The 11,799-nt window shown below is 44.0% G+C and overlaps 1 protein-coding gene across 1 annotated transcript in view; it reads left to right on the top strand.

Annotated features, from left to right (window-relative positions):
• Nucleotides 1–11,799, top strand: part of SLC4A4 (solute carrier family 4 member 4) — a 207,368-nt gene that overhangs the window by 158,492 nt on the left and 37,077 nt on the right. The window contains exons 13-14 of the mRNA XM_066632671.1: nt 6,532–6,665; nt 7,352–7,623. Coding sequence (XP_066488768.1) covers nt 6,532–6,665; nt 7,352–7,623 — 406 coding nt within the window. The remainder of the gene's footprint in view (nt 1–6,531; nt 6,666–7,351; nt 7,624–11,799) is intronic.

The raw sequence follows: 11,799 nt of genomic DNA, 5'->3' as shown, positions 1-11,799 counted from the left end.
CAAAGCACTAAATTTTGCAGGGAGCCTCACTGCTGCATGCAGGCAGACCTTCCCCCTCCCCTTTGGAGCTGTTCCAGGTGGGGGAAGCAAAACAGAGGCATTGGCTCCAAAAGGGAGGTGGCCCCTTGCATTCTGCAGTGAGGCTCCCTACAAAACTTAGTGCTTTTCACCCTACTAGCTATGCCACTGCTGAATATCCAATTGAAGAACCTATTCTTGGGTTCTGCTGCGCAAAGCAAAATATGGAAAGGTTTGAGGCAAGAGCCCTTGCTCCAGAGTGCTGTGGTACACCATAATGCTGCACACATTTGTAGTGATGAAATGTGAGCATGATCTCGAATAGATGTGAGCGCCAAGGCCCATAGCCCAAATGGTATTGCAGTGCGCCAACTAAGAAAAGTAGGATTGGATTATGTGCTATATGAACCACACTGACGTCTATATTTCTTCCTCTGATGTGCTGGTATGGTATGATAACTTGGAGGATCATGCAAGACATTCTGTGTATGCTCTTGGCCACTCTCCTGTATCTTGACCACTCTCCTGTATCAATATCCCAAGTGTTTCAAGACTTGAACGCTGACATTCAAAATTTTGGGTCTAATACCCAGCGGGTCTTAGCTCAGGTTAAACCCTGATGCTAGAAAGAAATGAAGGATGCTATCCATGCAAAGAGACTAACTTTCAAAACAGAAACTGGCCTTGGTGTAGAAAAAAAGTATTTTCGGTTCCGTACTGAGCCTGCGGCAAACCTAAACAAAATTAATCCATGTTCACAGAACTCCAGGAGATTGGGAGATAAAACACTATCAAGTATCGTGAACACTTTCCCTCTTGTTCACTTTAGGTCAAATATTTGTTCTCAGAGAGAAGGAAGTTAGCTTAACAAATGCGCTTACCTCTTCCAGAACTTCCTGGTCTGCAAGGCTTTGCTTATGTTTTAGCATTTTAGGTCCCTTTCTTTGTTGTTCAGTTATGACAACCTTAGCTCTGTTTTGGTTCAGTGGTGTAGCTAGTGGGGGTGCAAAGCACTAAGTTTTTCAGGGAGCCCCAGTGCGGTGTGCAAGGGGCCCCTCCCCTTCAGAGCCACTCCAGGCAGGGGGAGCAAAACAGGCATAGGCCTCCGTTTTGCTCCCCCTGCCCAGAGTTGCTCCAAGGGGGAGGGGCCCCTTAAATGCTGCAGTGAGGGTCCCTGCAAAACTTAGTGCTTTGCACCCCCTCTAGCTACACCACTGTTTTGGTTTCTGTTGACTTGGTGGACTCTCAGTTCAGTGCTTTGTGTTTGATACAAGCATTACATAGGTCGGCATTTTAGTGAATTATGCAAGGGTGCTCTGTGCAAGAAATGACAATCCTGACTGTAAGCCTGGAGTTCTATGCACAGTGACCTGGGAGTAAGTTCCATTGAACTCAGCAGCGCTTCCTGCTGGATAGACATGCTTAGGATTCTCCTGTAAGTACTTAGCATTCAGTTGTCATGGACATGTAGCATTGAAATCCACAGGAGAGAAAAAAAAAAAAAGATCTGTGGAAGAGGCTTGAACTGTTGCTTAGGGAAGCCCAGTTCATGGCCAGAGCCAGGAAGCAAGTCAGTTGGACTTTTGCTTTGCAGGCAGGTGAAAGGAGTGTTAATTCTGGCAATGGCATCCAGTGCGAAGTTACCCCCCTCTTTTCCCTGTGCTGTTTTGTTGCAAGGTGTACATTTGAAGGCAGGAAAGTGGAGTGAGATTGGACAGCAATTCAATTTCCTTTGCTTTTGCTGCCTCCCAGCTGCGAGTCATGAGTTGAAGGAAGATAATTAGAAGGGTAGGTTTGTGGAGGTGGTGGAGTAGCCTATTGACACAAGTCTCTTCTTAATTTGTTCCCCCCTGCCAAAAAACAACAACACAGCTCTTGTTAATCCACACTGGCTCACATCAGGCCTGCTGGCATCCCAGTCCTACAAACCTTAATAATGTCACTTATACCTTAATGATGTCACTTCTGGCCTGCAGCGGGTGTCACGAATGCTATTCGGCCTGCTGTATGCTATATGATGCTTTTGATGCGTGAGGCGAGCCAAATACAAGTTGTGAAAGTTTACACGGCAGTCCCCACTACTAGAGGAGCATGGAATCCTATGGCCTGCTTATGTGATTTGAGCTGTCAGTGAGGCTGCAGCTGGTCGACAAGCAAGAGATGAACCCGAAAAGACCAGTGCGGGGACCTGACCCTGACAGTAAGTTGTTGGTGCATTGTAGTTAGATGCAAAAAAAGAGAACAGAGACCCTGAGAACAGCTACCCTGAGGCGGATGAAGTTATTATGTCTTCCCAAAAGAAATGTTCTGTTTTCTTTGCTGTCTGGAGAGAATCTGTTCGTCAAGCACTTGTTCAAAAAGCAGGCACAGGACGGAGAACAGGAATTATTTTTGCATCAGTGGGCTAGTTCAGATGGATTTCTACCTGGATAGCCATTGGGCATAGTGGATGCGCTCTCACACCTGTCCTGTATTCACATCACTAGATACCTGTGTGCATGTAATGTTTGTTAAAACTCAACATACCTAGGCCCAAATCAGAGTCATTGTCAGGATTTTATGTATGATAGCAACCACATCATTTGGGCCTTTGTGGGACTTTACATTTGTAGGACCTATGCAAATATGCCACTTATAGTAGTCTAGCAGACCTGGAGGCAAGTTGAGCATATCTAGTGGGTGAGGCTGGTGGGAACAATCTTGCTCTCTCCTCTGACCACATAGATACTTGCCTGAACTGGGCTAATGCCATCTATAAATCTATTCATTCATCTGTGTGTTCAATGGAACTAAAGCTATTTACGTTTTGCTGACGCACTGGAACTCCCCCTCTCTCCACTCTGGGACGGCTTGCTTATCTCTAAAACACGACTTGGAAAGAAAGAAAGTCGATTCTTGGGCCTTGTGTTACTGTGCTGTATGCCTTTGTATTTGGAGTATAGTAATTAGTTCAATATTAGCACTGACTCAGAGGTACTGGAGGCATTTATCATTCCTGTGACTCAAAAGACAAAGCAGGAGGATGTTTGCTGCTGTTATGGCTGGTGGTTTTGGCTTTTGAACCAAGAAAGTAGATCACTTTTAGCTGTAGAATACTGTACTTTAAACTGTGTAAACCAGCAGCAAGATTTGTTTATTTTGGATGGTTTGTAGGATTTATACCTTGCCTTTGATGTGAATAGCCTCAAGGCAGCTTAAAAACAATCAATAAAAGCAGTGGAAAAATGCATGAAAACAAAAAATAACAATAAAATCACTTGGATAAAAACAGCCGAACCATCCGATAAAAAGAACGGCTTAAAATCTCTATTACTTTTGCTTCCTCCAGAGAAGTCAGGCCAACACTCAGGCTACAATCCTATATAGACACTTACCTTGAAGTAAGTCTCACTAAAGGCAGAGGGGCTTACTTCTGAGTAGTAATGCATAAGATTGGGTTGTTAGTCATGCTTTTAAGGCAGGTGGGAACAAGTCAGCTATAGAAAATACTTTATACATATTGTGCATTACTCTAACAATTTTTACAATAGGGGAAAAAAATCTGCAAGAGTGTTAAGGTTGCTTTTGTGTAATTTTCATACCTCCCCCATGCCCCTCCAGAAGGTTTTTCATTCATCCATTTCACTGTTATCCCAGTGCAGCACAAGTAAGGCTGCAGTTGCATTCACATTTATTTGGTACTATGCACACTTACTGGTAATTAAATCAGTGAACCCAGGCAGCAAGGGAAAGAGCTTCATTGAACAGGAAAACCAGAGCAGGACCTTACAAATCAGGCAAGGTGAGGGAAAGCCACTACAGTGCGTTTTAAGGACAAACCAATGAAAATCCTGTCCCCTTGATTCTAAAACTATAAATACATAACTAAAACATGGAAAAATGAAATCACTCCAGCTTCTTTTAAAGCACACACTTTAAAGAGAGAAAATGAAATCTGCTCCACACCTATATTCATTCTGCAGCTAAAAATGTAAAGAATGCAAAATGTAAAGAATGCAAAAACTGAAAAACCAAGCAAATTTCTCCATTTTTCCCCCCTGTCTGCATGGCAGCTGGGTAAACTCCAAAATAAGAACACACAAGATTAAATATTTAGCTTTTCTTTGGACACCCACCCAGCCTGAATAATGGAACCAGGTGACAGATCCAATTCCAGGCAAGTTGGAGTTTGCTCTGACCAAAGCAAACTTTGTTGTTGCTATATGCTAACACTTTCAGCAGTGGGAAGGCTGAATGTTATTCTAAAGGTTCTGGTTTTGGATGGATAATGTGGATAGGGGGATGCTCTTTTCCCTCTTGCACAACACCAGAACCAGGGGACATCCACAAAAATTGAGTGTTGGGAGAGTTAGGACAAACAAAAGAAAATATTTCTTTACCAAGGATGGAATTAGTCTGTGGAACTCCTTGCCACAGGATGTGATGATGGCATCTGGCCTGGATGCCTTTGAAAGGGGATTGGACAAAGTTCATCATGGGTTACAAGCAGTGATGGGTATGTGCAACCTCTTGATTTTAGAAGTAGGCTACCTCAGAATGCCAGATGCAGGGGAGGGCATCAGGACGCGGGTCTCTTGTTGTCTTGTGTATGCCTGGAGGCATCTGGTGGGCTACTATGAGATATAGGAAACTGGGCGAGATGGGCCTTTGGCCCGATCCAGCCGGACTCTGGATTAATTGTTCTTAATTTGTTGGTGGGCTGAATGTGCCACTGTGAGCCATAGGTGAGGAACTTAAGGTGGAAAACAAGCTTGAAATGGTGCTCACAAGTTCAGGCTTAAAACCTTCCTTCACAATGGCCATTAAGTAAAAGCTGCCTGAGGCTAGCAAGTGCACAGGGCTTGGCCAGTTCAAAAACATAATCCTCTTTTTTTATTGCTTCTGTAAAGCAATAAGTTCCGCTGTTAAGAATTTTGCTTAAGTTTAATTTCAAAAGAAGAAAAGGCCAACTTACCCAGTGCACATTCCATAGCATAAACTATTTTGGGAACTTCCTGTAGACTTTCATGTCTTTATTTTTCATTCTTCGTGTTTTACAAGCAGCAAAAGGAAATTATGGTGTTCAGAAAGGTTGGAATTTATGACCTGCTGTCAGGTGGCACCAGATGAACTCCATTCTTAACATTGCAGTGTGACATGAAGTGAGGTTTGTTTTGCTTTGTTACCTGGCATGTAACAAAAGATTGTTTATGGGAAGACAAATCTTAAAGTAACTTGTTTAGGAATATCCTCTTCGGTTTTGGTAAAAATTCTCCTTTGCTTATACTATAACAATGCTGTAGTTTGTGAGTTGAATCCTGGATGTTGCATGAGATATTTCATCTGCGTAGACCCAACAGAACCTTCAAAACATTCAAATCTGTACACAAACCTACATGTTTTCCCCCTAAATTAGACTGTACTGAAACAGTAGGCCTGTGGTCTTCAGAAACTCCTGATGAATGATGGTCTTCTAAAAGCCTTGGAAACCCTGTGTGTTCAGATAGCTTCTCTGGTTGTAGGACAGTTGTGTTATATATAAAATTTGGAACATGTGGTCCTTGAGTCCCTAAGTCATAACCAAATAGCCTCTGGGCTCTTGAGAAGAATCCTGTATATTGTGGATTTAATTTTTTTGCAAGTATGTTGTTAGCCTCAGGGTTTCAGAGAGGATAACCAGCTGTTGCATTTTCAAGAGAACAGAAGTTATGAAGCTGCTGAACTCCATTTTTTCAATGTTTTACTGATTCTTATATAATTTTTTGAATTTTTAGGATGGCATTTTAATTATTTTTGAACATTTGGAAACGATGAACGTCTCTTAGTCTCTTGATCTAGCTGGTAGTCTCCACTGTTCAGATTTGCCAGGAGTCTCTGCTAGAATATGGAAAAATCCATTGAACTTTTCTACATATTACATATCAGAAATGTTTGAAACCAAACTTTTCATTGCTGTATTTTGATGTGTATAGTGATAACTTAGTGCAGCGCTTCTCAAACTGTGGGTCACAGCTCACTTGGTGGGTCATGGCCCAAAGCCAGATGGGTCACGAGTTGGCTCTACCCACCCGCCTTTGCCTGTAACTGGCTCCAAATTGGAGCTAAATGGAAGCGACTAGAGGCCACTTCTGGGTTGCGACCCACCTCCAGAAGCTGCTCCCGCATTGCACCAGGCCCGGGACAACCTCCAGAGACAGAACACCTCTGGGAAGTGACTTCTGCCTCACTTGGTTTCACAAACACAACTTCCAGTTGTGTCTGAAGGTCCATTTTGGGTTGTGATGGCAGTGGTGGAGGCCAAGGTGTGTCGCAGCTTTGGTAAGTTTGAGAACCGCTGTCTTAGCATGTAAGCAGCGGGTCCCCAGTCTCTTGGCCACTGTATCACACCAGCTGGCACATACTTCCAAGCAAGGAAAATACATTACGGCATGAAGATTGTCCATTTCAACTTATGCAATCGTTGTTATTCAGATAATGAAATGGAAACAGAAAAGCTTGCTGAAAATGATTTGCTTCTTTGTTTTCTGGTTGTAGGGCGTGTTGGAAAGCTTCCTGGGCACAGCAGTATCGGGGGCTGTCTTTTGCCTTTTCGCTGGCCAGCCACTCACGATTCTGAGCAGCACTGGGCCTGTCTTGGTCTTTGAACGGCTTTTATTTAACTTCAGCAAGTAAGTAAGACAAGTTTGGGGGTAGGAACCTATGCAGTTTTGCCATTATTGCAGACAGTGAAATGCCCTGGGTATCTCTCTTTCTTTTATTAAGACCAAAAGGGGAAAAAAAAAAACCCCAAACATTTAAAGTTGAATCAATCTGTACTTGTGTTCCGCAGTAGCAATTTGCGGTCATGGAAATTGATATATTCAGTGTGGTATTCTGAGAATCATCGTTACTTTTTTTAATATCCCACCTGGTTGTGAAAATGGGCTTCAAAAATGTGTGGGCGATACCTGGTGAAATCTAAAAACCTGGGGGCGGGAGAACATTAAGCAGGGTTTCCAGTGGTTAGGGAATGGGGCTTTATTATTATTATTATTATTATTATTATTATTATTATTATTATTATTATTATTATTATTAACAACAGTATTTATATACTGCTTTTCAACTAAAAGTTCACAAAGCGGTTTACAGAGAAAAATCAAATAACTAAATGGCTTTAATGCCCTATCTGTCCCTTTTTCCTCCTTATAACTAGCAAACCCAGAGTGAATGATGCAAAATATATTCAAATTCTGACATGTGGCAAACAACAATATGTGGGTTTTACTTCAGTGGAACTTATTATTTCACGCCACTATTTTGTCTCTTAAAATTTCCATTTCTGGTTCCTCTTGGGTTACTTCTTTATTTGAAGAGACAACGGCTTTGATTACCTGGAGTTCCGCCTTTGGATTGGCTTGTGGTCGGCATTCCTGTGTCTCATTTTGGTTGCCACCGATGCCAGCTTCTTGGTCCAGTACTTCACCCGCTTCACAGAAGAAGGATTCTCCTCCCTGATCAGCTTCATCTTCATCTATGATGCTTTCAAGAAGATGATCAAATTAGCAGATTATTACCCCATCAACTCCCATTTTAAAGTGAATGATATAACACTTTATTCTTGTACCTGCCTGCCACCAAGCCCAGGTAAGATCTTATTGAATGGTTGGCAACCTTCAGTCTCGAAAGACTATGGTATTAAGCCTATAGCACCCGGTATTCCCAGGTGGTCTCCCATCCAAGTACTAACCAGGCCTGACCTTGCTTAGCTTCTGAGATCAGGCATGTGCAGTTGTTGTAGTTGCTGTTTTTTCTGTTGTGGCTTCCTGCTCAAAACATTTCAAGCAGCTTACAAACCTTAGCACTAAAATAGCAATAACATTAAGGAAGCAATCCTGTGTACTCGTATGCGGGAATGTGTTCCACTGAACTCGGTGGGACTTGCTTCTAAGGAGACATGCCTAGGATCGTGCTGAAAGAAATCGTAATGACATAAAATATGAAAACAGCACTACAGTCAACGACAGACATATCAAAATGCATCCAAGCTTGTCCCCTTTCCATAGGCTCATGGTTTGTTTTGCTTGCTTGTTTATAAAGTACTGAAATTAAAGCTCGCTACTATGGAAACACAGAAGTGCAAAGAATTCGACAAGAGCATGATAGTACAGCTTGCGCAGCAGTTGCCTTCTATCAGTAGCAAAGTGTCTGATGCTGAGACAGCAGTGAGTTTGGCACTGAGTAAAGCAAATTTGAGCATCCAGTGTGCCTACTGAGCAGAAAAAAGATCAGGTATCCTGTCCTGTGTCTTATCTGTCTGCCTCAGGTAAATTTTGCCTGGATTTATTTGTTAGGCATCCCCTACGAAGCCAATGTGCTTGACATCTAAGTGAAAGGTACATGAACAAGTCTGTCCAGAAGTCACATATTCAGACCTGGAAGTGCTACCCTCTAATCTTTAATATAGGATGCCTCACCGTGGCTTGTTCACTGATGGTGTGAGCACTCTCTTTAGGTGGAGGGAAAGGCAAGATATTTATATAAATGATTTATAAGTTGGTAAGTCAGTCTTGAATTCCAGGCTTCAATTCTGGAATGGAAGGAAGATTCCTGGGCTAAGCCTGGAGCCCAAGGCATACATTCAACAGAGCTTCTTGAAGTCACAACTCTGTTAACTTAAGCTCTTTTGGTAAATGATATCACGCACACATGCACACACGCACTCACTCACTCACTCACTCACTCACTCACTCACTCACTCACTCACTCACTCACTCACTCACTCACTCACTCACGTACCCACCCACTCACTCACCCACAGTCCTCCCCTGTAGGAATTTGGGAACCACTGATTTAGACTCCGTGGGAGGAGAACTGTAACTTGGAAGTAGAATCCTGAGCATATTTACCTGTCTTTACACCATTTAATATGCGACATTGTCCATACTAGTGTTAGTGTAGCTCCACTGCCAGTCTTCTAAACCAGCCATTTTCAACCACTGTGCCATGGCGCACTGGTGTGCCGCAAATGGTCCCCAGGTGTACTGCAGGAGTCTGGTGGAGAGTCATTTATTAATAGGACCATTGGGGATATGAGCCCCCCCCCCCACCAACAGCTAGGTGTGATTTGTCCAAAAACTGCTGGCGTGCCTTGACAATTTTAGTACCTTGTCAGTGTGCCACGAGACGAAAAAGGTTGAAAATCACTGTTCTAAACAATCACAACAACTTTAGTAGAATTTTGCAGACCATTCAAAATGGCCAGGCACAAAAGTTCAACCCCCATGTTTAGAATACAGCATGCAGACTGTTGCAGAAAAGGAACTATAATGGTATTAAATTTGCATCCTTCATTTTAAACATAAAGGTTGACGTTTTTGATTCTTGCACAATGCAGTTGGCAACATCACTAATCTTTAGTTAATTTTTCAAATTCCATACTGGCTGCTTGACAACGTGCAGACAGCGTAGATGGAAAAACTTGTGTGTGCCCTAAAATACTGCTGTTTTTATTATACAGGTGGAGCTTTTAAGAGTCCAGTCCTATGCTTTTCTACTTAGAAGTAAGCCCCATTCTAGTCAATGGGGCTTACTCCCAGGAAAGTGTAGATTGGATTGTAGCCTAAATCTCCTGCTTTGGCTTACTGGGAATGCTGGAGCACAGAGAGCCTGCACCATCTCAGTGGGGGGGGGGGAGTTTGGCAAACACTCCCTGGGTTTTTTTAAAGCAATCCCCTCTCCTCCCTCCTGCCTCCCCCTCCTCAGGTCTCCCCATTGCCAGCTTCTTTCACAGGTGGGATGCTGAGCTTTTAAGAGTCCAGTCCTATGCATTTCTACTCAGAAGTAAACCCCATTAACTACAATGGGGCTTACTCCCAGGAAAGCGTGGAGAGGACTGTAGCCTAAATCTCATGCTTTGCTTGCTGGGAAGCCTTCCTTGCTGGACTGTTTTGTTTCCGTAGGCTGGAGCACGGAGAGCCTGCACCATCTGGGGGGGGGGGGAATTGGGCAAACACGCCCCTGGTTTTTTAAAGCAATCCCCTCTGTTGCTACCACACCTGCCCCTGTGTGTGCGAGCGAACGAGCGAGAGAGAGAGAGAGAGAGAGAGAGAGAGAGAGAGAGAGAGAGAGAGAGAGAGAGAGAGAGCATGTGCGCTCCACCTTGCTGCACGTGCTCTGGCTACGGAGGTTTTCCATCACCCCTCCCCTCCTCAGCCTCTTTGCAGGCTCAGGGGCTCCTAGAGTGTTACTATTCCTTTGCGAGGGGAACCTCTTCCATGGCTCCAGGGCTATTTCCCTGCCTGGGCAAGGCGGAGCCTTTTTGCAGTATTTTGGGCTGCCTGGAAACAGATCAAGAAGCCAGCACAGGGCGAAGGAGGCAAAGGTGTGTGTGACTTTCAGTTCCCCCACCCCACTGAGACAAAAAAGTCCGTAAATAAATAGGTTGCGCCTGTAGCCAGCGGTGGTTCCTTTATGAAGATTGCATCTTGAATTCCTTTCTGCCTATACGTCCATGTCCTCATCCCAAACAGTGTGCGCACTGCTGTTTTGAGGGATGTAATGAACAGTGGAGGAAGTTTTTCCCCCGTTGAAACCAACTCTTTGCTTCAGCTCTGCAGTCAGTTTTGGTTATTGGCAAAAGAAAGGCCTCTGCATCTCCTGCTGTTCAGCAGCCAGTATTGCAATAACATCCCTGGGGACTGGGGCGGGACGGGGCAGGGAAAGGAGAAGAGAAAATCAGGATGAAGAACAGTTGTTTGCTTGTAAACAAAAGGTGTGCAGCCTCCCTTTTCATCTCACTCAATGTGAGTCTATTGTTGGTTTTCCTTTGGGGTGGGCATGCTTTGCAGTTCTGAAGGATGTTCATAAAATGAAGAAGGCCTGGTGCCGCATGGCATACAAAAACAGCGTACAAAAACCCTGACCTGTTCCCAGCATGTATAACATTCTGAAAGCTGCGTGTGTCGGGGTGAGGCTACGCAGGCTTTCTGGTGCTATTTAAAGCACCTGCAGTTTCCATTCAGGCATCTGCTGTGAGTCTGGTGGATCTCTCTGAGTGAGGCAGGAAGCTGACACTTGAATCAACTTTGTCCAGATCCTGCTTCAAATGATGAATCTTATGGCCTAATTCCTTGAAGTGCTGGGCTGCATTGAGGCAGAGGTAAAGGACCAGACCTCTTGGTCCTTAATTAAACTTACATAGGATTAAACTTACGTCACAAGTAACAGATTCAGGGCTAAACAGACAACATCCTTCAGCCTTAATCCGCAGTCTCCAAACTGTGGCCCATGGTGCACCTGATAATGGTGTCTTGGCGCATTAGTGGCAAAACCTTACCATTCCACGCTGTAGCCTCATAGCTTTGCAACCAATCTTTCCAAAAATGCATGCTGGGCAGTTGCTTTTGCCACACATCGCCCCAGAAGAATCTGCATGCCAATTTCCAGGGGGAAGTGGCTTCCCAGTGCACGTTTTTGTAAAGATTGGCTGCTAAGATAGGGTTTCTGAGGCACAGAACAATAAGGCTTCACCACTGTCAAACTGTGCCCAAATTGGTGCAGCAGATCTGGCCTGCAGGCCAGGGTTTGTCATCCCTGGCCTAAATCTTAAAAGGCTGATCCCAAAAGGCACAGTAACTTTGATCAAGATGCTGCCTCTAAGGGTGGCATAAGTGCTTCTTTTCTTCCTGATTCTTGGCTCCTACTGAGTAGTATTTTCTGTTCTGGTCTACACCAAGGGATCATGCAGTGTTGGGAACCCCTGAGAAAGAAAAGAGCGCTAAAAATCAGCAAAAGTGCCGAGGCTGAAATGTTTGGCTCCTG

The sequence above is a fragment of the Tiliqua scincoides genome, chromosome 6 (genome assembly GCF_035046505.1).
Source record: "Tiliqua scincoides isolate rTilSci1 chromosome 6, rTilSci1.hap2, whole genome shotgun sequence".
Lineage (NCBI taxonomy): Eukaryota > Metazoa > Chordata > Lepidosauria > Squamata > Scincidae > Tiliqua > Tiliqua scincoides.
Note: the sequence above shows the minus strand (reverse complement) of the source record. Positions and strands in the feature narration are given on the sequence as shown.